Below are 26692 nucleotides of genomic sequence, written 5' to 3' on the forward strand. Positions count from 1 at the left end.
GGGTTATCGGGGATTCTTCTGATAATCATCACAGAAATATGCCCTGTGTGTTCCTCAAACAGAAAATTCCATCCTAAGGTGGATAGCAGGTAGACTTGCCCTGGCTTCAGATCTCCCGGAGATAGAGCCAGGGAACGGTGAGGGATGTTTTACAGTTGAAACTATGAAAACACTGTAATAAAAGGAGAATCCTAGGGCTTTATATTGTGATCTAAACAAAAGACTGCGCTGATAAGGTCTGTGCTCCTGGAGAGAGCTCACCTCTCACACTACAGATCTCAAGGCATCCGCTGACTTTTTCACTGGGGTGGGATTCTTAGCACAAGGCCTATGCACCATTTAGCTCCTCCAAACAGGGCAGACGTGAGATAGAAGTGGTGCCCCATCCTTGTGCTGAGCCCCATGCACAGGGAGTTAATTCTAACACCCCCTCTCCCCGCCCCGACCCCTGATTTCCGAGAACACACTGCAGTTCATGCGGCACAGTCACGGCACAAAACTTACAGCATTCCTGAGTCCTTGGAGATCTGGTGTCTTCAACATGAGAGCATCGAATACTTCCTCGGATTCCCTCCGCACATACAGCAAGACTGGGACAGACAACAGGCAGCTTTTAAACTACTGGTTGCACATTTCCAAAGCTTGGAGGATCCCGTTTAAATGAAGATCCCGAGTGAGTTGGGCCCAGTGATGAACCACTTGCCAAAGGAATTGAATTCCCATGGGGGAGGTTCTGGAAGCTGTTTGGGGCAGGGACCCTCTGTTCTGGGTTTGCACCGCACCTAGCAACATGGGGGCCTGGGCTGTGGTTCAGGCTGCTCGGTGCTACGATAATCTCAGTAATAACAATACCTCTCTTGGCATCTTCTTCTTTGGCTAGTTTGGAAGGTGAAGGATCAAACTCATCCGAGAATGAGGGACAGCTCCGTTTTAATGGCAACCTAAGTAAACACGAGAGGAGACCGTCAGGAAGACGTATGACAGAAGCAAACATTCCAACAGTTAAAGGGGAGGTTCCCAAACGCCGGTGACAGAAGCATTACCGGAGTTGGACTGTGGCCAGGACACTGAAGATAACACCCCTCTCTCCTTGAGTGCAACGGGCTCTCCAGTGATCACAAGCGGCGAGGGGTTTGGTTTTATATCCCAGGCAAAATACATGTAACATCTCGGAATTACTGGGCCCGGTCCAAAAGCCACTGATGTTAATGAGAGTCTTTCCACTGACTTTTGGATCAGGCCAAGGCGGGTATCTGAACTTCCCACCTCCACGACTTTGAAAGCAAAGGTTTCTCTCTCTTTCGGCTTCCTTTACAGCTGCCTCTGCCTTTGGCTATCTTAGCCCTTCCGAGCCACTTCAGGGATCATTCTGATTTTTAAACATGTTCCGTCACCCGATTAGCATGATAAGCACAATAGCTTTTCGGGGTGGTCCAGGAAATGTCACAGCAGTCTTTTGGGGGCGGTGGGGCTGTGTGTTATGAGAGTCCATTCCACACCTTTACATGAGAGAAGACTTCAGTGCAGGCAGATGGTGCGCCCGCAGTTAGCTGGTATGTGTGCACATGCTAAGCTCAACAAGTACCAGAACAATGACTGGCCCAAAGAGGTGAAAAGATTGATAAGTCCAAAAAAAGAAAAGTCTCCTTTCCTACCTGTTTACATTGTTAGGAACAGCAGCAGCAGGAAGCATCTTGAATGAAAAGAAAAAAAAGATTGTTTTAGTTTAAATCTGTTTTCAAGAGCCCATAAGATGTCCCTTGATGGGCTCCCCATTAAGATGCTCATTCTCGCCTTAGCTATCCTGGCCTGATCCTGTCCTTGGCTACAGCCATGCAGCTGAAGGCAGAATATACCTGTGTAGCGTTCAGGGGAGGGATGTGCGTATATGGGATGAAATCTTAGCTCCATTTAAATCCAGGGTAGTTTTGCCATTGACTTCAGTGGAACCAAGATTTCAACCATGGATTCTTAGCGTATCCCCTGCTGCTTGGGCCGGTGGGAAGTTTGGCATCACTCGTAGAGCAGCATTATCCCCTTTGCAATGGGAAGAGCCGACCCAACTGCAGGACATCCGGGAGTCTGGGGGCCCGTGAAATGCCTTGTTGTGATGTGCCGGGGGGTGATGCAGTATCATGACAATGACGTCATCACTGGAATAGAATAATTCAGCTGGGGATGGAACAACATGGGCTGGTCTCAGGTTTGCAAACCCAGCTGATATTTTTGTTTTAAAGGTTGGATGATATTTTTCCCCTTACACTGTCATTTCCCTCCAAGAAACTGTAATTAAAGAACAAACACACATCCACCGTTTTTCTGACTAAGTGAAAGCCTGACAGTGTCTCAGCCACTGCGATTCCTGTCCCACAGACAACAGTCCAGAATATACATCTTGTCAGAACCAAAAGGCACTTGAACCTTGCAATCGATTCTAAATCCAGAGTCCATGGTTTCTCAGCAGATTCTGGTGTGGCAGACCAAGTTCTCCTGACCCCTAGCTTCAACACTGTTGCACCAAAATATCATCCTGTTGCAAGAAGACGTGGTGCTGAGATGCCACAATGCTGTCCTGGCTGAATTTGCCCATTTGGACAAACTCAGACAGGTGGCAACTCAACTTCTTGAGCGATGGCCTCCAGAGCACTATTGATCAGTTCGGAAGCCCAGCTCTTCTCAGCTGGAGGGAGGATCATTGGGAACAGAGAGAAGCCGGGGAGAAGCTGAGGGATATCCCACAGATGGAGGTGTTTTGAATGGAGGAATTTTGCTAGGGGTCATTTTCTGCAAATGCTTTTGCTCTTTCCAGCTCAATCCACTGTGCAAATTTGCAGGTAATCCTTATACAACCCTTCTTGAGAAAACTTTTCCTCAAGTTCACATTTCCCCAAATTAAATCTCCCTTGACCTTGAAATTGTTAGTTAATAAAATTGATGCTGTGAGTTCTTTTCCTCTACACGATGCAATTAGCGTCTCTAGGACGCACTCCACTGGCCCAGCTTTCAAGTTGTGTGTGTGTGGGGGGGGGAGGATGTTTTTACAAGGACTTACCACACCACATCTCTGAAAATTTGAAAAATGGACGTTTGGAATAAACAAGACTGGCTCAGTTTCTAAATCCGTCTCTGGCCTGAGGAATGTGATTTCGTTCCCTCGAAAGCCAGACAGCAAACAGCCTTTCAAACCTACGGGAACAAGAAATCTCATTTCAGAAAACCTTTGCCAGTCTGCAGCTTCATCACATCAGTGGGATCTGTCACATTATGACAGAGATTTATGCACGTGCCCTGAGAACCAACAGCCCAAAGCTTTAAGAGTTACTCACGTGTTATACAGAGTGCATGAAACACAAGATATTTCGTAATGAGCGGCGAATGAAGCCCTAACTCTCGTCTGTAGATGGATAGGATCATTGTGCAAATTTAGGACAGTTCATGGCCTTTACCCTTAATGGTTTCCAAGGGAGGTTTTATTTTATTTGTCCTTATTGGAAGAGCCATTCATGCTGGTGAAAGACACTAGCCGACCTGATGAGGAGGAGCGGTGAGTGGAGCCTACCAGACCAAAAGACCCCACTGGCACAGACGAGGGATGGACCACAGAACCCAGACATCAAATAAGCATAGGCAACAAAAAATAAAACAGGAATAGGGATGCAGGTCACAAGGTCAAAATGGGCGAACCGGAAGGAGACGCTGAGCAGAGAACCCAGACAGCACCCACTGCACCGAGACCAAGTCCAAAGAGTCAGTGGATGCTGCCCAGAGCAACAGTGCTTGGATGCACGCATGGACATGGGACCAGAAAAAAGTCCCACAGAGGCAGAGAACCCTCCTGCTCACCCAGCTCCCTCCTCCTGGGCTGAGAGACGGACAGTGTTGGTCCCTGCCAGGAGGAGGTTAACAGCCCTGGAGACAAGCCCCGTTGAACCCCAGAATGGGTATCGCAGTGCGAGCTTCCCCACTGCGCTCACATGCCTCACTCATGCCTTGAAGGAACCTCTAGGTGCCCACTCAACAGGCCCAAGACCATCTCATTGCCCATGGACCCCCGGCCATCAGACAGGAACGACTGCCCTTGGAACCAACACCCGGGGAGTGGGAGGGGACAAGTGGTGCGGTGTGCAGAGCCGGAGACACCCAGCCTCCCCCGAAAACCCTCCGTAGAAGCTTCTCTTGCATGAAGGAACCATCTGCCTTTTGTTACCCCCACTGTGTGTTGGCTCTAGTAGGTGCCCCACCGCCACCCCGCTCGAATAGACTTGCACAAGCCACAAAGGACAAGCCGCAATCGTAGAATATCGCATTAGGAAGGACGGGGCGGTGGTAATTAACCTAACAAATCCCTGTTTCACTCTCTCTTCACCCGCGTTAAATTATTTCACATTCCAGTGGGAGCGACGGCTTAGCCCAGTTCTCAGCGCTCAGACAGTGCGCAGCATTTTCAAAGCGTTCCCAGCCAGGACGAATACATCCTCCCAACACCTTGCTCACTGGGACAGAGAGAGGTTCGGTCTATCTGTCCATCTAGGCACTTAATCTCTGTCCGTCTCTGCAGGATCTGAGCAAATTGCTCCAGGCTACACAGAGAGCCCAGGCTCTCCTGTCTCCCTGTCCTGGGCACACACTGCTTTCTGGCTCTGATGGTAGCTTGGGTACAGGGCCGGCTTTAGGAAGTGCGGGGCCCAATTCAAACATTTTTGGCGGGGCCCCGGCAGGGATGACTTAAAAAAAAAAAGCCTCTCATTTCTTAGCAACCGGTTCCCTGTAAAAAGTTCTGATTTAAGGGATGTGCCACAGTATGGCTTTTTTGTACCAATAGGGTTACCATACATCCGTATTTTCCTGGGAGGAATTTTTAAATTTTAAAAATTCCTCCCGGACGGCGATTTAAGAACCAAAAAGCCTGACATCTCCGGGAAAATACGAACGTGTTAACCCTACCTAAAGTTCTTTTTTAAAAAGACGGGCCTGAACTAGAAATGAGCTCCGTTTCACATGTGTGGGTCCCTGCCACTCCCTGGGGTGACAAGATGTCCCGATTTTATAGGGACAGTCCCAATTTTGGTGTTTTTTCTTATATAAGATCCTATTACCCCTCACCCCTGTCACAATTTTTCACGCTTGCTGTCTGGTCACCCTCGGGTGTGCACATGTGGGGGTCCCAGCTGCTCCCTGCCCCCCTCATTGAAGCAGGTGTGCAGGGTTACTGCCCTGGGAACTGCAGGGCACCAGTGGACATGGGGCTGACTGGAGGCAGGGCAGGGGCTGACTGGAGGTAGAGTCTGGCTGCAGGCAGGGCAAGGGCTGCAGGGCTGGCTGGAGCCAGGGGTGCGTGGGGTGGGCTGGTTGGCTTCAGGCAGGGCTACAGGGGGGTGCGGTATGGATTGGAAGGGCTGGAGACAGAGGAGTGCCGGACTGGCTGGCTTCAGGCGGGGGGTATGGCAGGGGTTGGCTGCAGGCAGGGCAGGGGGTGCAGGGCAGGGCGTGTAGGGCTGATGCGAGCAGGGGTGTGTGTGGTGTGTGGAGAGTCCCTCACTCCTGCTCAGAGCGAAGGACCTCCCGCTGAATTGCCGCGGCTTTTAAAAAAATTTTTTTTTTGGCTGCTTGGGGCGGCAAAACCCCTGGAGCCGGCCCTGGCTGCAGGCAGAGGCTGGTGCGGGCAGGGAAGGGGGTGAGGGGCTAGTGCAGGTAGGGGGTACAGCAGGGGCTGGCCACGGGCAGGGGATGCGGGTACAGGGGGTACAGCCCACCCTGTATGGGAAGTGCCCCCTCCTCCTCCCTCCCCCACCGGGGTAGCAGCAGCAGCCTGGGGCTCGGGGGCTATTTAAAGGGCCCAGGGCTCCCCTGCTTCCACCACCCCGGCCCTGTAAATAGCCGCGGGAGCCCTGGGGAAGCGGCGGGGCTCCTGCAGCTATTTAAAGGACCGGGGCGGCAGGGGCAGCTGGAGCCCTCCCGCTACCCCAGAGCTCCCGCGGCTATTTAAAGGGCCCAGGAAGCAGCGGGGCTCCAGCAGCTATTTAAAGGGCTGGGGCGGTAGAAGCAACAGGAGCCCTGGACTTTTTAAATAGCCCCCAGAGCCCCACAGCCCTACCCCAGGGCTCCAGCAGTGGGGCTCCGGTGGCAATTTAAAGGGCCTGGGGCTCCAGCCCCTGCTGGGAGCCCCAGGCCCTTTAAATTGCCCCCTGGGGAAGCCGGGCTGCCTCGGTACGGCTCACTGGCTCTTGCCGGTACGCCGTACTGGGGCTTGGGTGCGGGGCCCTCTTAGGGGCGGGGCCCGATTCAGGGGAATTGGTTGAATTGGCCTAAAGCCGGCCCTGCTTGGGTAGATCTCATCCTAGTACACTGTTTAGCGACTGACTCTGGGCCTGATCCAGAGCTCACTGGAGTCAGTGGAAAGACTCCTATGGACTTCAGTGGGCTTTGGATCAGGCTCCTTGTTCCCTCCTGGTCACTAGTCCTTGTACTAACCGTTGTTATTGGAGTCCACACATTTCCCTTTCCTTCTGAACTGCTTGCGCTCATCGTCCCGCATTTTCCTCTCTGCTCCCTGTGGGGAAGGTTAGGTAAAAATTAGCTCCAGCTACAGTGTTAACAGTACTCCGCTTTACAGTAAACATCCCTGGGAAACTGAGGCCCAGAGGGGCTAAGTGACTTACCCAAGGCCAAAGTATGAGACTGTGTCAGAGCTGGGATCAGCACTGAGGAGTCCGAACTCTCAGGTCTGGGCTCAGATCACGTCTTACCTTTACCTTTTAATATGCTATGAAGATTGGGGTAAATTCCCTGCTGGTGCAACTCCATTGACTTCAGTGGAAATTGCGGCTCAGCAGAGAATCTGGCCCATTGTTGTTTTTATTGGACATTTGCCTCTTAAATGGGAAGCAACAAAAGGCAGCTAACCCCGTCAGTCTCCATAACGGCAGCACCGGCACAGACACAATGTGCTGTTTGTGAGGGCACAGCAGGATTTGAAAAGGCCCTGTCGGCAAGCCTTTTACGAACAGAAGAACAGCCACACTGGGTCAGACCAAAGGTCCATCTAGCCCAGTATCCTGTCTTCCGACAGTGGCCAATGCCAGGTCCCCAGAGGGAATGAACAGAACCAGTAATCATCAAGTGATCCATCCCCGCTCGTCCATCCCCAGCTTCTGGCAAACAGAGGCTAGGGACACCATCCCTGCCCAGCCTGGCTAATAGCCATTGATGGACCTATCCATGAACTTGTCTAGTTCCTTTTAGAACCCTGTAAGAGTCTTGGCCTTCACAACATCCTCTGGCAAAGAGTTCCACAGGTTGACTGTGTGTTGTGAAAAAATACTTTTGTTTGTTTTAAACCTGCTGCCTATTATTTCATTTGGTGACCCTTTGTTCTTGTGTTATAAGAAGGAGTAAATAACACTTCCTTATTTACTTTCTCCACACCAGTCATGATTTTATAGACCTCTATCTTATCCCCCCCTTAGTCGTATCTTTTTCAACCTGAAAAGCCCCAATCTTATCAATCTCTCCTCATATGGAAGCTGTTCCATACCCCTAATCATTTTTGTTGCCCTTTTCTTTTAATACCACCACTTTGTTCTTACATTGCACTTTTCATCAGTAGATCTCAAAGCAGTTCACAAAGGGAGAGAAGCGTCATTTTACAGATGGGGAAACAGACACAGACAGGGGAAGTGACTTGCCCAGCATCACCCAGCAGGCCAGTAGCAGAGCAGGAAATTAGAACCCAGGTCTCCTGAGTCCCAGTCCTGTATGTGCTTCATCCACTAGGCCACAATGCCCCCCCTGTTGAGTTAAATATGACACACTATCTACCCATCACCATGGTATTGGAGCACCTGACCCGCCTTGGATTGGAAGACTCTGTAGTGACTGGAAAGTAGTGGAATTTTAAGAGTGTAAAATCTGATCAATTGAAAGGAGACGGAATTATTAGTCAAATTACTTAAATCTTTTTTAAATTAATACATCGTTAACTTCATTGACTAATTAACACTTAGGATAATGGAAGCCCTTGTTAAAAAGATTCCACATCCCAAGGGGCAGGAACTCACAGTAAATAGCCTGAACACCTCCCAGAGGTCTTTCAGGAAAATAAGACCAGGCCTTCCTGATATTTCTAAAGTTAAGAAAAAACCACCCCCCTTTAAAATAGAAAATATGGGCTAAACATCAGGAAAAACCTCGCCTGGTGTCAAGTATCAGGGGGTAGCCATGTTAGTCTGTATCTGCAAAAACAACAAGGAGTCCGGTGGCACCTTAAAGACCTCAACTGAGGTTTTTACCCACGAAAGCTTATGCCCAAATAAATTTGTTAGTCTTTAAGGTGCCATGAGGAAAAACCTTCAAACCCTGAGAGCTATAAAACTGCAAGCCTCCAAAGGGAGTGGGGAAAATCTCAGATCTTGAGTCTTAACATTTGACACCGACAGGACTAGAGAATAAGTTACAGGGCAGAATCCTACTTAGGACAGGGATGGATAAGATCCTCCAATGGCTCTGTCCATCTCTAACTTCTGTGAGCTCAGTGATCCAGACACACTGGCTAACTCAATCTCCTCACCCCAAGATGGCTGAACCTGTCTATTCAATCATGCCCTCTGGGTTGTTCTGGGTTTTCATCCCCACACAGTCAGTGGCTCCAGGTCTTTTGTGCTAGTTTGGAGTGAGTATAAAATTCCCTGGAAGCAGTTCTCCGAAGGGAGGGAGAGGCTCTACCTTATCGCAGAAGATCTTGATCTGGCAGACGGCTCGGTGCACCAGCCGGCTTGTCCCAGGGCCACAGTCATAGGTGTCGATCTGGAGGTTTAAAGGGACGCCCTTCACTCCTTTCTGGGAGGAGAAGTCTGTACTCAGGCAATTCACCCCAATAAAAACCTACAGATAAGAAGGGAGACTGTCACAGCTTGAATGCTCACCTGCAATCCCGGGATTTTAAATGACAGAGGGAAGGATGTCATCAGAGGGCAATCGACTCTTCGGTGCTTCTGAGATTCATCCGTCCAGCCTTCTCAACTGTCATCCAGCACGTACCCAACCACTCCTCACCAGCTTAGATCTAGCAGATTCTCTGCTGCCCTGCACTGCCTGCATGCAGTGACTTACACCAACCAGGAGTGAGTGTAACGCTCCCATTCCGATTCAGTCGTGCCTCACGCCCTCTCTGCACGGGTGTAAATGGCTGCCCCAGATGCAGGGCAATGGGGAATCTGGCCCTAGGGCTGCACTCACTACATTCCCCATCACGACCACATGCTGCCTCCCACCTCTGTGCTATAATAAAGAGATCTCCCCTCCTTGCATCTTCACAGCCTACTCCCCACAGATGGCACAGTCCATCTAGAGGGACACTTTGGTTTGGACAATCTTGATGTTCTAATGATGTTGCAACCTGTTCCTCACAGCCCTGCCAAAGGCCTCCCTGAGCGCTATTAAGGCAACAGAAACGCTCCCGTCACCTTCAGCGGGCCTTGGGTCAGGCCCCATGCCCCTTTGTTACACACAGACAGGAGCCAGTTGCAGAGATGGAGGCAGGCTAGATCACCTCAGCATCACGGCTTGGCTCCCTTTGGAAATCAGTCCTTGGCAGGGGGGCTGGACCAATTAGGATAGTGGGGGCTGCTGAGAGCTATTCAACCAAACTCTAAGCCCTGGATATGATGGAAACCACTTCAAGCCAGGGAGTGCGGCAGCACCAGGGGGCTTCTGTAGCTGCTGTATTGGGACCCACAGTACGGTTGCAGAATTCCAGCAGGACCCTCAGACCCCCTAGTTCCAGCACCTATGGTCCTTGTTGTTAGTTACATAAATAACTCGTCCTGAAAACAATCTCAGGCATCACTGTCTGACTAGAGCTACCTCGGGTGGGCAATATGAAGAGAACGCTGGGCACTCACACAGCCTTAGTTCTACTTCCAAACTACAAGCTCATCTGTGCAACCTGGATATTTTCCCTGGAGCTTCTGGAGACAAATACTAGGACCAGTTCCTCGGCCGGCATAAATCAGCACAACTTAACGGGGCCTGTGTGGAGGATCTGATCCTGAAGTCAGGTCTAGCCAATACTTCGAGACGGAAAAGAAGACACTTATCTGTTGCATTAAGCTCAGCGGCAAGAAGAAGAATGATGAATGAAGTACTCTACTACAGACAGCCCTGTATAGCTGGCCTCTCTTGGCAGCTCCCAGACCTTTCAGCTCTCTGAAGTCTCACCCTGAAGTAGCCCCAGGCCAGTGTGCGGACAAAGTTTCTGGTAACAGCTAAATTGTGTTTGGCCAAGGTGCCCCCAAGGGCTTGCTGCATACCTGGCATATTTCCATTTTTGACAACTGTGCCTTGAAGCCATTTGTTAACCTCTCGGGGTTGTAAAAGACGAAGGTCGCCTCTGGGCTGAAAGCGGGACTCTGGGGAGATCCCAGAGCAAACCAGAGTTTTCCCAAGCTACTAATTTAAGAGACCCAGTTTTCTTTTTCTTTCTGGCTTGTTTTAGCTGGTGTGTGTGTTTGCTGATGCTCCTTTCACCTTCCGACTGAAACCGGTAACACAAAGTACTAATGAGGACCTGGCCTGAGCAGACGCATGGGAAACCAGAACTTTCCATGGTGTGTGAAGCTCAGATGTCGGTAAGAAAATGTCAGAGATTTTAAGGCCCAAAGGAATCATTGGGACAATCCAGCTGATCTCCTGCACAGGGAGTGCCACCTGGCTATTGCTGCATCAGTCTGGAAGAGGGTTCTTGTTCCTTAAGCTTTGGGGTTTTTTGTTTTCTGGGATTTTTTTTTAAACAGGCTTTGCCTATATGCCTGGCCCTGATCTACGATGAAAAAGGCTTTCTTCGGACTTAAAAACCCATCAGCACTAGAAAAACAGATCCAAGCCTGTCTGAGCTGTAAGCGGGATGTTAATTAGCTAGTGGTGATGCTTAAGCGCCCAGAAAAGCAGGGGGCTCTCCCCCACTATCCTGGTAAATAAACAGGGTCAGGGACAAGAAATGGTTTTGGATTCGAAACTCCATTTCTCGTTCAGCTGAGGGGAAAAAGACGTGCGCAGCTCCGAGACAGCTGGCCTGTAACTGCGCCTCAGAACAAGCCCTCTCCTTTCCCCTCCGTGTTTGGATCATACCTTTGCTTCTTCGTTAGCATTCCACACGAAGGACAAGGCGTTGTATGCAATCTCCTCAATGTGCTGCACTGTGTTGAAGTTTTCTTTACAGTCGGCTGAAATGCATTTAACGAGTGATTTACTCTTTGACTGCAAAATTAGAGTCACTTCAGTGGCAGCAACGATGTTTTTAGTCAGACATGCAATTCTACACGGGCGTGCAAAATGGTGTCTTCTGTGTGGCGTGACCTCGCACGTACGGTGCAGGGGAGGTTCCGCCATGCGGAGGGTGCCCTTGTGTTCTACAAAAGGGCGCCTTCAATGCACGTGTTCAGGGGGCCAGACAGAATCGTCCCATGGGCACGGCCAGTCCTGGGGTATACAGTGCGTGAATTGCGTACACAGACGCCACTGCATCACATGCGCTTTGCATTTCTAAAATAGCTGTCACCCAAAGATCGCAGAGTATTACTTCAGCCTCCCCATGCACGAGATAGGTGTTTCATTCTTTATACAGTTGGATCAACTCAGGTACATAGCGGTTAAGGAACAGGCCACAGAAGAGCCCATGGTGCGGAGCGGTTGAACCTGTTATTTACACCTGTGAAAAGTGACTGCAGAGGTCTGCTAGATCAGAACAGCAGCTTTTTACAGGTGCAAATGACTACAAGAATCTGAGCCAGTGGCAGGACTCGGACCAATTCCTAGGGCCAGATTCTCTGACTCACTCTGCTCCTTTTGTGCTGCCTGAGGTGCAAAGGGAGTGGAGACTGGCCATAACCGCCTTGCTGCAGAGACCGCCAGCTTGGGAAAGACTCCAGCAGGCACAGAGCAAGTTCATGAACCTCCCCCTCCCCCATAGCCCCCAGTGCAGGTGATGTGTTGAAGGTGGAAAGAGTGGAGTTGGGGTGGGAGGGAGTAACAGTTGGAGTGCAATGTGCTCTGACTATCCCCAGCCAGTCCCTTAGGAACTTTTGTCAGCTGGCATAATTTAGAGCAGCCACCCAGGCTGTTCTAACCTGCACTGCGGTCAGTGCTAATGTAGAGTATCAAGGAGTCATAGCCTGGTGCTCAACAGCCCTCACCTGGCTCTGTTGCATGCAGTGGAAACAAAGTGAAACAGAGAATCTTGCCACTAGCCTCCTGCTCTAACCACTAGGCAATGTTTTAGGTACTTTACTGGATGGACAAAACACTCGTATATGAGTTGTCAGGTCAAGTTCAATGCACTGTAAGAATAACCATGTGCTGGCAAGAGAGAAGATCTTTGCCATCTTGGACTTGCACGATTGAACAGGAAAAGGGTAAGATTTTTCAAAAGTGCCTAAGTAATGTAGAAGCCTAAGTCTCACTGACTTGGCTCCTATGTCTGTTTGGAAAATGGAATTTAGGCTCCTAAGGTCATTTTGGTGCTTTTGAAAATTTCAGCCTTTAAAAAGTACCCAGACAGAAAGGCATTGACACCCACAGGTCATTCTGCACCTTCGTAACAGAGATGGGAGGGAAAAAGTTTTCCCAGCCTGCGAAAATTTCACAGATTTAAAAAAATCTTCCCATCCCAAAGTACGACGAAAAGGCAAAATCTTTAAATTTTTCCAAACTGAAAATCTGGATAAAAAATTGGTTTGGGTTAATCAAAAAATTGTACAGAAAAACTGGAATTTTCCATTTAGAATGATGTCAAAATGACCCATTAACAATTTTGAAACTTTTCTTTTTTCCAAAAAAATTTCCAAGTCGATAAATTCATCAAAACCTTTCCCATTAAAACTTTCGGTTTCGCCAAATTGGCATTTTTCAAACAAAAAACGTTTGGTCAAAAAATCCCGGCTCAGCTGTTTCCTAACTCCTCCAGGTCAAACTCTGTAGCTGAAGTTGCCTTATTGTGCATTAAAAATGGGCAAGGAACTTATCCTAAAAATAGCTGAGAGCACCCACCCACATTGGACAATCACCCCCGGGAAAGGCCCGCTGCGTACCAACGTCAATGACTCTCTGCTTGGCAGTCGGCTGGCGCGAATGCCAGTGCTTCCAGAACTTTAGCTGCTCCGTTGGATTCTTTTCATTGTCAAAAACGACCATCACAGTGCTCTGAAAAATAAGCAGAACAGCCCCACATTAATATCTTGATCATACTCAGCTCTGGGAGAGCCCTTTTCATCCATAGGCCTAATGCACTTGGCAACAAAGGAATAGTATGATTCTCCCCATTTTACTGCTGGGGAAATTGAGGCCAGAGCAGGGAAAGGACTTGGCCAAGGTCACATGGTAAGTCAGTGGCAAATCTGGGAATCAAGCTGTAGAGTCCTATCTGCGTTGTGCTACTGCATGCACGGGGCTGGGGTAGCCTAAGGGTTAAGATATTTACAGGGCCTTTAATTGCTACTAATGTTCTGCACTTAACTAGATCATTTCCTCAGAGAACTTCCCCGAACTTCCTACACCTTCCTTGGTGCACCGTCCCATCACTGCTGGAGGGAGAGGACCCAACCTCTAGCCAGGGAGACCCTGGAGAACATCAGGTCCAGCTCCACCAGAATTGCCATCCAGCATCACAGAACATTGGGCTGTGCTATGGACATGGAGGTTGACTTATTTGTAAACACCAAATTCATCCCTGTGCCAGGGGAGGCCGTTTATACTTCCCCTTTCTGGCTGCTCTAACTTGCCGTAATGGCCACAATGGGCCACTTTGGGACAGCAGGATTTCCGGGGTGCAGGTCTGCTTTGGCTGTGGTCTCTCTCCCTCCACCCTGCCCTGGAATGCCCCCTTCCCCCAGTGTGCCAGGCACAGGGGTCCCCTGATTTGGGTGATATTGCTCTTAGGAAGGGGTGCTAACCCCGTACTGCATGCCCTTTGCTTCAAACTAGCTGATGTAAAGGGGCCACACATCATTGATGACCGGGACCCACCTAACAAACAGCATTTTCAAGGCAGCCTTTTGCTTCTGGTGTTTTGTAGGAATGTCTCTTGGGCACCTCCCACCCGAATGATAAAGTTAGAGGAAAAGTCTATGGTCTCCAGGTGCTGGGTAAGACGGAGTCTGTTGACATGTCCTGAGCCTCTTTGGCCCATTCATCACTTTAATAGAATCACAGAACTGGGAAGGGACCTCGAGAGGTCATCTAGTCCAGGCCCCTGCACTCAAGGCAGGACTAAGTATTATACTTTACGTACTTTAAGCCAACGTGAATCACAAAGCACATTTTCTCTCCCTGATCCGTTCCCAGGGCAGCACAATTGCTTGACGTCCGTTTATAGCGTCTGTCAGCAAAACAGCCAGTGGGTCTTTTACCTTCACTTTATTCGAGGACAAGTGTAAACATTTGCCGTCTCCAGCTGTCCTCAGGGTGACTGGGTAGAACTGTCCTTTGTTGAGGTAGGCCATGGGCGAGTCCCCAGATTTGATGTGAATGGCTTTGGGGGAGCCCAGGGTATATTCAAAGTCACTCCTATGGAACAAAGAAAGAATGAGGAATAACCAGCCAATACCACCGCAGTCTGAACGATACCGAGAGGGACCTTAGCCAGCTCAAGACACGCAAGGTTCCATTGTTACAGGGTGGAAACACACAAGCACTTGTCTCTTTTCCACTCCCCCCATCTATCTTACCCCATATCTAGGGCCCTATCAAATTCACGGCCATGAAAAACATGTCCCGGACTGTGATATCTGGTCTTGTGTGTGCTTTTACCTTATACTATACAGATTTCACGGGGATGACCAGCGTTTCTCAAATTGGGGGTCCTGACCCAAAAGGGAGTTGCAAGGGGGTCACAAGGTTATGTTAGGGGAGGTTGCAGTATTGCCATCCTTACTTGTGCACTGCTTTCAGAGCTGGGCAGCTGGAGAGTGGTGGCTGCTGGCCGGGATCCCAGCTCTGAAGGCAGTGCCCCAGCAGCGCAGAAGTAAGGGTGGCAATACCATACCAGGCCATCCTTACTTCTGTGCTGCTGCTGATGGTGGCTCTGCCTTCAGAGCTGGGATCCAGCTCCCCAGCTCTGAAGGCAGGTCTCTCAAGGGCTGAGCTAGTGCCCTAACCACTGCACCACGCTTCCTCTCTACCCTCACTTTGTGCTGACAAGGTAGGAATCCCCGTATGTTATTGTATCTGGTACTTTGCTACGGGGTGGTAGCAGAGCTATGGCAGGACAGAGAGTGCTTCGATGCCTTGCCAGAATAAACCATGATAGAGACAGGCCCAAGACTTCCAAAATGCCTGAAGTCAGGCCCCACCGGTATCCCCGTGGGATGGCGAGCAGCAGCCTGATTGCCAGCGGTGCTGCCCGCTTGCGTCTCCTGTTCGACTGAGTGGGAGCTGCAAGCGCTCTGAACCTGGGGTCAGAATTCAAGTCTGTTGCCTCCTGCAGTGAGTGTGTCCAGGCCTCTGCTGCCACCTAGGACTTCGGACACACAAGGCCTGAGCCTGGCTGCCATCTGAAGGTGACCAAAACTCACATTTTAGGCGTGAAGGCTTTTCTTTTACCCTGACCTTCATCCCCTCTGCTAGCAACACCGAAACCCATTCTAAATGCAGCACCTCTTGGCTAGCAAAGGGTTATGCCAGCAAGTGACGGCCGGATGCTCCCTTTATGCAAATAAATAAAATGTCGGGGTCTCCAGCAAACAGAAAGCCTCTCGCCTATTAAGGTGAGCTGTTGTCTGTGAGAAAGAGCAACGTGTCACCAACTGAGTCACGGTGATTCAGGAGGTGAATGAAAACCGGGATCACGTTATCTAGTCACAGATTTCATGCCGTCCACAGAACAGGAAAGAGCTGTTTGTGGGGAAGGGCAGGAAATGGAAGAGGAAATGGTCCTGAGGGGTGTTAAACTTCCTTGTGCCTTAAAAACGCAAGGAGACGGCAATGAATAAGTCCTCTGCTGGCTGAAAGCAAGGACCCACCGTGCTCGCTCAGGACGGACGGGAAGATTTGACCTCCCTGGCTTGTGATCTGTGCTTTCTCTATCATTTGCCCCAAGAACTGGGACTGTTTCCAGGCAGCTTCTGAAGATGATGTGCAGCCAGTGAAGCTACTGGCGCAGAAAGTGCCCAGATGCCAGGTCAAGGATGTGGCATCCGCGGCAGCAAGCATGACTAGCGTGACCACGGCTGTGAAGTGTAAGGGAGGCATGTTCGTCAGAGGCAGCAGTGGATTCAGAGAGCAGCTTCTCCACTCACTTACACCCGTGTGCCTGTAAGAGCCCCTCCAGGGATTGAACCAGGAACCTCTCTTGAGCTAAAGAGCTACAGTCTGCCACACGTTCATAAAGGGGGACCTTCAACACACACTCACCAGTGACTTCCATAACCCCCTTGATGTCAGTGGCTTACTCCTGATTTACACTAGTTCAAGCAAGAGGAGAATCAGCCCTCTGGAAGCCTGAATACATGTGGTTTCAACCCAAGAACCCAGCAGGGACTCTGTGCAGTGCGTAAACGCCCCTTGGTTGGCCACAACTGCAGCAGAAGGCCCTTAGCAGGGTGACCGGGGTTCAAGCTGGACTGGGGTTGGCTGAGCTGCGTGGGGAAGCCTGCTCAGCATCCTCTGCCTCTGGCCTCCCTATAGACAGGGGACAGGCTTCTAAAGGCCCATGTTCCCTGAGTCTTGCCAGGCTGAGCGGGGAAGCTCATGACTACAGAAGGTTCTCTTGTGTTTGCGGACATGTCGGGTTTGCAGGTGGAGACAGGGATAGGGAAAACCACTTGCCCGTGAAGGCTGATTTGGATCTAAGGTTTTGGTCTAGGCCCTTTCTCTTGAAGCAATATCTCAAACCCTAACCACTGCTAAGAGCCCTTGGCTTCCACGTGCACTGAACTCCACCCCTCGTGACAGCACGCTCATCCTCAGGACACTAAGGACATTATTCCAGACTGGCTCACCCTGGCGGAAATATTAATTCTGTAACTCTGCCAAGGTGAGTGCCCGCCTAGATCGGCAGCTGGGCAAATGAAATGAAGGGAAGTGACCGCTGCCAGGTGAACTGGAAACCAGGGGACAGGCCAGACTAACGAACTGTCGATTACCTCTTCGCGCCATCAGCAGGGTAACCCTCGGAGCATGGCTGGTCTGGCTGGGATTTGAGGATATCACCGAAGAGCAGTGACTGTAGGGAAAATGAAACCAGGATAAATGAAAGTGGAATCTTTTCCCACTCCCCCCCTGCTGCACCGGTGATTAATAATAGGAGCTACAAACATTACAAGCAGCCAGTCCTGGAGTCCGAAGGCTTGATTCATCTCCCAAAGTCAATGCAAAGACTATTAATTCAATGGGAGTTGGATGAGGTCTCTAATGCAAAGCTCCAATTGACTCCAGTAGGTAAGGACTGCATGATCAGGCCCAGAATTAGAGACACTGCACTGAAGTCCACCTCTCAGGTGGGGACATTTTCCAATTGAGGCAAACCAGGATGCCTCTAACTAGCCCACGGTTAACGCTTTTCCCAGAAAGCAGGGCATGACTATTTGTGGTGTGTCAGCCACAGAGAGTTGGACTCTTTCAGGTCAAATCCTCAGCCATCACGAGTGACATGCTACTGACAACTTCAGCAGAGATGCAAACGGTGGTGTATGAAACATGAGCGGAAGTTGCTAAGGACATGGGTGTGAGCGCTTATGCAATGCAGTGTTCTCTGATCAGGCCTTCCATGCACAATGAGTAACGTACACACCTCGAGGCGGAAGGGCGTAGCAGAGCAAACAGGCAGGTGGAAGGTTAAGAAGCCCCTTCACCCATTCTTCTTATCACACCCACCTGGATGTTGCTCCACACCCCTCAGTGTGTCAATCACACTTGTTTCATACACCCCTCGCACGCCAATGCTGTGCAAATCACACTCCCGGATATGCCAGGTGCATCACTTACTCCACCGGTTAAGTCACTGCTGCATTTGACCCAAAGACTCCGATGGGATCTGTGCCCCGTCTGAATTTGGCCCTGGTTCTAAACTGGAGCCACATCCCACCTGACTGCATGGGATTTGTTCCAGGTGGATGCATATTGCAGCAGGAGGCACTGTCTCACTCATTGGCAGCTGCCTAGATGATGATGATAAGCATCTCAACAGCAGATCTCAAAGGGCTTTACAAAGGAGGACAGTATCCCCATTTTACAGATGGGGAAACTGAGGCACAGAGCAGTGAAGGTCACCCTAGAGGTGCTGGAGGTGCAGCAGCACCCCTTGGCTTGAAGTGGTTTCTATCCGACACAGGGGTTAAAGATTTGTTCAATTGCTTTCAGCACCAGCTCAGTGGTTTGCGCCCTGGCCTGCTAAACTGAGGGTTGTCAGTTCAATCCTTGAGGGGGCCATTTAGGGATCTGGGGCAAAAATCTGACAGGGACAGTACTTGGCTCTGCTGTGAAGGCAGGGGACTGGACTCGATGACCTTTCAAGGTCCCTTCCAGTTCTATGAGATAGGTGTATCTCCATATTAAGCTAACCCCCACTATATCAATGCCACTGGGTCACCCAACAGGCCAGTAGTACGACCAGAACCCAGTCTCCCGAGTCCCAGTCTGGTATTCTAGCCACTAGACCACGCTGCCCACAACAGCGCCTGACCTCCTGCGGATCATCTTTGAAAGTGCTGTCTGGCTGCCACCTCTGCTGCTGTGGCACCACATGGATGGTCTCGAAGAGGGAGCTCAGCGAGCCGTTGTCGTACACATCCCCCGAGGCGATGGTGTAGTTTTCGGGGGAGGGCTCCAGCTTGCTGGTGCTGGGCAGCAGGATGGCCGGCTTGAGGGGCACGGGGACACCCTCTAGACTCAAGCCATTTTTCTTGGGCAGGTCGGAATATTCTTGGGTCCCAGAAGCGTTTTCGGCCAGGAGCTTCATGAGGTGGGCAGAGCCCTCGAAGGATGAGATCTCGGGGTCGTACTCCATTCCGTGACAGTTCCTAGGGAGAAAGGATCCCATCAGAAACAGGGGCAGGAGTCACTGAGCCGTGGGCTTGCAGAGCTAGACCTGAGATGAAGAAGCAAGCTGTATATTGGGGGGTAGAGGACACCAGGAATCCCAGGACAGCCAGCCCGGAGAGCCCTAAATAAGGGACCCCCTGGCCTCATCCCTTTGCCTGTAGCTGCAATCCTGCAAGGTGCAGAGTCCCCCCTCAATTCCCAAATCAACGGCTGCTGGGGGCGCTCAGCCCCTGGCAGGATTACAAGGTTCATAGGAAGTCAGAGGATAAGCTTTTAGCAGCAATAGCTGGTGCTTAGAGACAGGCCTGGGTTTTAGATCAGCTCATCTCTGCTTGGGACATTAAATATTGACAACAGTGCAGCAGGGCCAACCCCAAGCATTCAGAAATCGTGAGTCAGCCCCGCGAGAATGGCTTAAAAATCATGAGATTTTAAAAAAAATTGGTGGTTTTATTTGATTTCTGGGTTTTGAGCCTTTAGGGTTTGCATATTCAGGTGCTCCTCTGCAAACACCAAGGCTGGAAACTTACTTAGTGTTTTAAAAAGAAAGCTGAGGTTCTCATACATTTTCACATGACTCCAGGAGCCAGAGCTTTGAGAAATGCCCCCAGCATTGAGAGACTTGGGATAAAATCATGAGAGTTGGCAACACTGAAGTGAGATAGATAGGGGCAAACTTCAAAGCAGGGGCGAAAGGGACAGAGCCTGGGAATAAAGCAAAGCTGAAGACTCCATAGTGCTGTTGGGCCAGAAAAGATTTTTTTTTCTTGCAGAAGAATAAAATGCAGCTACCCTAGGCTACCTCGCAAAAAGCACTTCTACCGGACAGAATCCTGTCCTCCTCTGGGCCGCAGTCTGATATTGCCAGGTCTGCAGCCCCGGCCTAGCTGGTGGTGATAAATTATCACCCCTGTTTCTGTTTCCATACAGAGAAGAACAAACACCCCCCCATGCTAGTAACCCACGCTCTTCTTGGCAGCCCCAGCTGTCCCCAAGGAAGCGAAGGAGGAGGAGCAGCAGCTGCCATCCTCTTTGCTTCACGAGCTTCTATTTCAGGGATCCACGGAACACACAATGGTGCCTCACACCTGTGTTGAGTATGTCAGTGCTCAGAGAACCAGTAAATGTCCCTGAAAACTAACTCTTCCCCTACCTCCTCTGCTAGTGAGGGGAGGGGAGTGTCACCCCTTTGTGACAGGTCAGCAGGGAGCCCGAACCCCAGCTGGAGAGCAAATAGTTAAATAACCAACAGGTCTGAAATGCTGAAAGCAGCCCAGCCACCAAATCCACTTGGGGGCCAGATCCTCAGTTACTGCAGAACTCTTAGCTCCACTGAAGTCAAAGGTGCGGCGCCGTTTTACCGCAGCTCAGGGTCTGGCCCTGCATTATCACATGCAGCTCTGTTGCCATTATTAAAAACTATACGTGTACCCAGTTCCTACAGACAGCACCGCTGAAAATAATGCGCACAGCCCATCCGCCGGGCTGGGAGAGCAGAAGGACTTAGCCGCCAGGACTTAGCCGCCAGGAAGGAATAAAGTGTCATACAACTGCCCATTGTAGGGCAAGTGCTTCAAAAATAGTTATGCAGAGCAGATTGCCAAGGTACACAGCGTCCAGCAAGGGGCACTGACTTCCCCAAGCCTAATGGGCCATTACTGTCTCAGTGAATTCACCGAAAAGCGAGGACATCAGAGAACGCTGGGCAAACTGGAAGCAGTTGAAACGGAAAACTCTTATCAAGTCAATGAGGCCGCACCGACTCTGTGATTCCAGCCCAGCAACATATACATAGTCCCTCTGCCCTGGCCCAGTGTCACAAGGAGGGACACAAAAGAACAGACCCTCGGCTGGTGTTAGTCAGCCTAGTTCCGTTGAATCCTGTTGGTGTAAATCAGCATATCCCCACTGACTTCAATGGGGCAGATCCCCAGCTGGTGTGAATCAGCAAAGATCCATTTACACACACCGAGGACCTGGCCGAAGGAATTTTAATGTGTGTCTCTCTGTTAATAGCCTCCACTGTTGTTAGTAATAATGCTGTGCTTTGAAGTCTGTTTTATGCAAGCTAACAGATCCATCATGCATGCCAGCAGCAGACAGACAACAAGAGAGAGCAGAACTCGGTCTAACCTTTTTCCCAGTTCATTGCGTCCCATCATACCAGGTGGAAGGATCCTCTTCTCCTTTGGGACCTGCAAAAGGACAAAGCAACGGCTCCCTCACTGCCACAGATTTACATATGGAACGCAGAGGCAAAATAAACCCTGGCTATAAGAAGTGTAATCTAGTGGCTAAGGCCCTAGACTGGGACTCAGGAGTCTCAAATTTGCTTCCCTCCTCTACTGAACTCTGTGTGAATTGTGCCTCATTTTCCCTTCTCTACACTAAAGCAGTGCCCCACCTCTCAAGGGTGTTGTGTGGATCCAGATGTTCACAGTTGTGAGGTTCTCAGATACTCTGGTAATGGGGAGCCATGTGAAGGACCTAAGGGCTTTGTCTACACTGGCACTTATGTCGTTAAAACTTTTGTCGCTCAGGGGTGTGAAAAAACACGTCTCCAGGAACTGCACTCCTAGCGATGAAGCTACCGCCCCTCGCTGGAGGTGGTTTTATTTTGCTGCTGGGATCAAGAGCGGCTACACAGCGCGCCGTACAATGTGCCGTTGTAAGGTGCTTCAGATAAATCACTGAGCACACGTGCAGCCTCCCCCAGGCTGCAGAGTAACAGGCTAACCATAGGCGCTGGCTCCGTGACTGCTCCAGGCCTGGAGCACCCACGGAAAAAAAAAAATGCAGCACCCACCAGCCACAGCTGTTTGGCGGTGCTGCCGATCAGCTATTTGGTGGCACCCCTGATCAGCTAATCATGGGCAACAGCAAACAGCTGATCAGGGGCTCGGGGAGGAGTTTGGGGGATGGTGGAGAGCAGCGAGCGGTAGGCGGAGGCCTGGGGGAGGGGGCAGGAAGAGGTGGAGCGAAGGGTGGGGCCTTGAAAAAAGGGGCGGGGTGAAGGGCAGGGCATGGGCGGGGCCTTGGGGGAAGGGGCGGGGTGGAGGTGGAGCACCCCCGGGGAAAACGACATGGTGGTGCCTATGAGGCTAACTGAGGGCCCACGGTGCACTAGGAACGTACCATGTAGTAGTCATAGAGGAGGCTCAGGGCAGCTACGCTGTCGTCGTCTCCGTTCACCCTCATCATGGCCTTAGTGGCGGCTGTCAGGGGGTTCTCCAGGTAGCTTTTCCAGGCTTCGTCTTCACTGGTGTAGGGGAATTTCGAGAAGCTCATGCTGTCGTTCTTCAGGAAGCACATGGACCTGAAACTGAGCCAGCGAGGTGGGGCTGAAGGCAACCAGTCCCGGCCAGGACGTTTCCCAGCGCTCCTTTCAACGGGCACAGAACGAACGTGGGCTGGGATTCTCAAAGGAGCCACTGGAACTCAGTGGGCGGCAGACGCCTACTCCCCTCGGCTGCTCTGGAAAGCCCATCTGCGGCTGCGTTTTGTGCAGTGTTAGGGCCATGCCCTGTCCTGACAGGAGCTATGAAGGGAAGCCAGGCAGGCATCTTCTGCTGCAGCCATCCTGTTGGCCACAAACAGATGCCTCAGCCCCAGCAGGGGAATGGCAGCACAGTGGAGCAGCCTTTGCTAACGCTCTGACCACTAGAGCATGCTGCTACCCGGACATCCCCACCCAGGGCACATCCTGTGCCTGTGCAGGGTGGCACACGGGCTGCTTCGCACTCACTTCCTTTTACTCAGTGCACAAGGGTAACATGACATTGCGAGCTCGTTGTTTTTCACTATTCGCGTTGCAGCAACGGGGGTCCGCGAGGAGGAGAAATGATCCCTGGGGAGCCGCGCCATGCGGTCCGACGGGATGAATCCAAATCCCTCTCATGGTTTCCTGACTTTGTAAACTTTAAAGTCAGTTCTAACATACTCTTTTTAAATCATTTTTGATATGATCAACAGAATTCCAGTTCCAGGGAGGAAATTCCACCAGCCCGATTGTGCTTCCTTTATGTACACTGAATAGTGCCCCGTCTGTGTTCTGCGCTTTCAATTTCCCCAGCTCTCTAAATTCTGCCTCAAGAGGGTCTCACACACACAATTACCTTGCTGTGAGATACACACCTTGGGCACCTTTCCTTTCCTCTTGCAACCCATGGTATTATTCAGTAGATCAGAGCCAAAAATGTCTAGTTGTCCCTGTGCATTCTGCTCAGCTGGGCTGTAACCACTCACAGGGGACGGGATGAGTAGCAGATCCAGCTTGAAGCACCTGCTGGGCCCAGTGGGGCATTTTACCCCACAGGAACTGTTGATCATACCCCTGACATGCTGACAATCCACCCCTCCATGACATCACCACTACAGCTGGTTGACATTTTTCATTTAAAACATTTTTTTGTTGTTGACAATAAATTGCTTTATATTTTAACATCAGCATTCCCTGGGAAATAGCCATTTTCTTTTAAATTGGGGGTAGGGGATTGAAAAAAACAACAACCAACCTCCCCTCCCCAGCTTTTTAAAAAAAACACAGTTTTCAGCTGCTGAGAACTGGGACATTTTTGGACTGTCGGTTTTGCAATGAAAAAGTTAGTTAATCAGAAAATTCAGCTGGAATCTCATTCTGGGTGAAACTTCTGGGGGAAAAGACGTTTCTCAACCAGCACTACTCACTGCTGATTTGACGCCTCTATCGGGCCCACGGGCCTTCTGTCAGTCCTTGAGTCCTAGGGTTTGACCTTCAGTGAGACATTGGTGATTCATTTGCAAACAAGTTTCCAGCTTTGTTCTCATGCCCCATCTGCACCTGCAAGCCCCACTGTTGCTTATTCTAATGGTTTTCAACCCTTTGTCATCTGCGGACCCATAGAAATTTCGAATGGAGGCGCGGAGCCCTTTGGAAGTCTTAGGCACAGTCTGCGGACCCTCAGGTCTCCGCAGACCACAAGTTAAAAAACACTGGCTTATTCAAAGGGCTCTTGTGCTAGCTGAAGGGGGCTGCTACTCACTGGTGCAGGCTTCAGGAGCCCATTTCCACAGCCCTAGGCGTGACCAACCCAGCCGGACCCGTAGGCACTACATAGCTCATTATTATTATTAACAACGGGTCCTTTCGGCTCCCTTTGGTTCTGCGATGCAGGAAATCACACAGGCGTCCTGAGAGAACTCTTCCCCCTACGGGCCACGTGCTCAATGGCTGTTTCTGAGAAGGTAACCGGACCTGGGGGCCTGCATCCAAGGGCAGCATTTGGCCTGAATTAGCGTTGCTGCCTTTTGCTCCATCCTGTCTGGCAGCCCAGCTCTGGGATTGCAGGAAGAACAGGATGGTTTCAGAGGCCATGGAGGCACTAACCTCCCACTGCTGCAGCTCCACCAGTGGGAGCGCTGCTGAAGATGGTACACAGGCCTTTTCAGGTTAGGTGCCTAAATGCCTCTGAGGACGTAGGCCTAACTTTCCCCCAGCAGAGCTGCGGCTGTAACAATCTAGCGGTGCCCAGTTTCCCCCAGAACAGCCCTGGACAGAACCATACTGTGAGAAGAAGCTGCCTGTTCTGCTCTTTACTCATGTAACACGCTGGCCCCATATTTCCCTATTTTTGCAGCCCCCACCTGCCCAGCTGCTGGTATAACGGAGATGCTGCGTTTGCCCTTCATTTCCTCGCCTTCGCCGGCTGGGCTGATGCTCTAACCTTGGTTTCACTCGGTACGTGAAACTGCACCAGGTGTTGGGCGAGTTTCGTTGTCTCTGGCAGTTCTCACGCAGCCTTCCCTCCCCTTCAGTGCTGCTCCGCCTGTCTCTAAGGAGAGGAGCCCGGGATGACTCAGATTTCACGGCTGTCGCCGGGGCTGTTCAATCCTGTCTGGGCAGGAATCCTCACCCATTCTCAACCCAATCTGCTCAAGGAAGAACAGTCAGCACTACTCTGGGGGGTGAGACTCAATTCCTATCGCTTGGGATGAGTAGAAAGAAACGCACCGTGGAAAGACAAAACAGCAAGGCGCAGAGGAGGTTAGAAAAGCACCTCTGTTAAAATGAGAAATGGTTTGGAACCAGTACCCCAGATCCTAACCCTCTCACACTTTGGGAAAACATTCTCATCTGGATCCAGATCCTTTGTCTCCTCTGCGCCGCCCGCCACTAACGCCTGTGCAAAGGGATTTCACAGCAGGTGTACAATGCCACTGAATCAGAGTGGTACAATTTTTACACCTGCTTTGCCCTCCAAGGAGCAAGGCAGAGGGGGAACCAGATTCCGCAATCTCTGCAGCTTGTGCCCAGCTCTCGCCTACGACAGGTAAAAGTTCCAAAAATGCCTGAGGAGCCTAAGCCCCATTTTTAAAGTGACAGGTACTCAGAGGTGAAAGTCACTTTCATTTTAAAAAAAAAACTCTCTATTAAGGCCAAATTACAATAAACCGTTGACACACCACATCGTACACTGCCTGTGGAGAGTCAGGGGCTAACGGTTCCGTCTTGCTGGGTGGGGAGTCTTCCTCTCAGCATGCTAAAAAGGGCGACTTTTGAAAATGTTACCACGCGTCAGTGGCACAACAGTGGTTTACACCAGTCGAGGATCCGGCCAACAATGACATTTCTGGGGCCCATATTTCTTCTCTCTCATTTGCTTTCCAGCTCGGAGGCGTGGCGCTGACATGGTTATGGCTGAGCGGTGCTGGTACTAAAAGCCTGCATTCAATGCCCTTTGTTTACTGAGAACTGAAACAATGGAAACCACCAAAGTCTGGACCAGCATGGAAACCTGGGCAGCAACTGGCCCATGTTGGCTTAAGGCTGATAATGGCTTACTGCTGTGGCAGGGGTGTGTGTGTTGGTCAGACAGACAGAGAGACAGAGGCAGAAGCACCAGAACAGATTGAGGGTACGTCTACACTGCAGCTGGGTGTGCAATTCCCAGATCAGACAGACGTACGCACAGACACTGTGCTCAAACTAGCCTGCTACAGAAAGCAGCGTGGCCACAGCAGTATGGGCTAGCCGAGGACACACATAAGATCTTGGACGAGGTTGTGCTCAGGCAGCTGTGCCACGCTGCCGCAGCTACTCTACTATTTTTAGTTCACTAGCTTGAGCAGAGCTAGCAAAGGTCCGTTGTCTCTCAACGCCAGCGTAAACATACCCAGAGCAAGAAGCGGCTAAGAAAGCCAAGGATACAGCCAGAACAAGCATGGCCCTGAGAAAAGCCTAGTGAGAGACACAGCTTTTGGGTTAAGTGCTGGCTGGAAAGGGCTTGGAATTGTGAGCAAGGAAACTCTCTCCAGTTGTTTGGCTCCTCCTTTGTTCAGGGAAGCAGGACTTAGTACATTCTTTGTAATTAAAAAGGACTGCACTGAAGACACCTGACTCCATCATGAATTTCTCCTCCTTACAGAAACAACCCAAAGGTCGCTGAATTTTGGCCAGACACTCAGGTCCAAAGGCATAACAGTATAATCCAAAGCTGATTTTTCTAACCATCGCTGATACAAAGTCAACCTTGGATCTGAAACAGCAGAGATCCTTCCAGCTCTTACCCTCCTTTGAAAAGGTTCTGCAGTCAGAATTCGCCTGACAGTTCTGTGGATGATGCGTCAGGCAGAACAGAATCCAGCTCGCTCTCCCAGCTGTGTGGGGGTGGGGAGGGATCAGCAG

The 26692-nt window shown here is 50.7% G+C and overlaps 1 protein-coding gene across 9 annotated transcripts in view; it reads right to left on the reverse strand.

The window, feature by feature from the left end:
• The window catches only part of GRHL3 (grainyhead like transcription factor 3), a 211551-nt gene that overhangs the window by 9647 nt on the left and 175212 nt on the right, over window positions 1–26692 (reverse strand). For 7 of the 9 annotated variants that reach the window (XM_044997785.1, XM_044997784.1, XM_044997782.1 and 4 more), the window contains 13 exons: window positions 22165–22351; window positions 21163–21224; window positions 18671–19007; window positions 17133–17212; window positions 14400–14556; window positions 13083–13194; window positions 11125–11219; window positions 8722–8880; window positions 6472–6550; window positions 3053–3186; window positions 1656–1693; window positions 853–941; window positions 505–590 (listed from right to left, as the gene is read on the reverse strand). In XM_044997785.1, coding sequence (XP_044853720.1) covers window positions 505–590; window positions 853–941; window positions 1656–1693; window positions 3053–3186; window positions 6472–6550; window positions 8722–8880; window positions 11125–11219; window positions 13083–13194; window positions 14400–14556; window positions 17133–17212; window positions 18671–19007; window positions 21163–21224; window positions 22165–22351 — 1615 coding nt within the window. Of the gene's footprint in view, window positions 1–504; window positions 591–852; window positions 942–1655; window positions 1694–3052; window positions 3187–6471; window positions 6551–8721; window positions 8881–11124; window positions 11220–13082; window positions 13195–14399; window positions 14557–17132; window positions 17213–18670; window positions 19008–21162; window positions 21225–21433; window positions 21550–22164; window positions 22352–26692 lie in introns of those variants that run through there. The other 2 variants (XM_044997788.1, XM_044997789.1) reach the window with 2 other exon arrangements.

Source organism: Mauremys mutica, chromosome 23 (genome assembly GCF_020497125.1).
Source record: "Mauremys mutica isolate MM-2020 ecotype Southern chromosome 23, ASM2049712v1, whole genome shotgun sequence".
Taxonomy (NCBI): Eukaryota; Metazoa; Chordata; order Testudines; family Geoemydidae; genus Mauremys; species Mauremys mutica.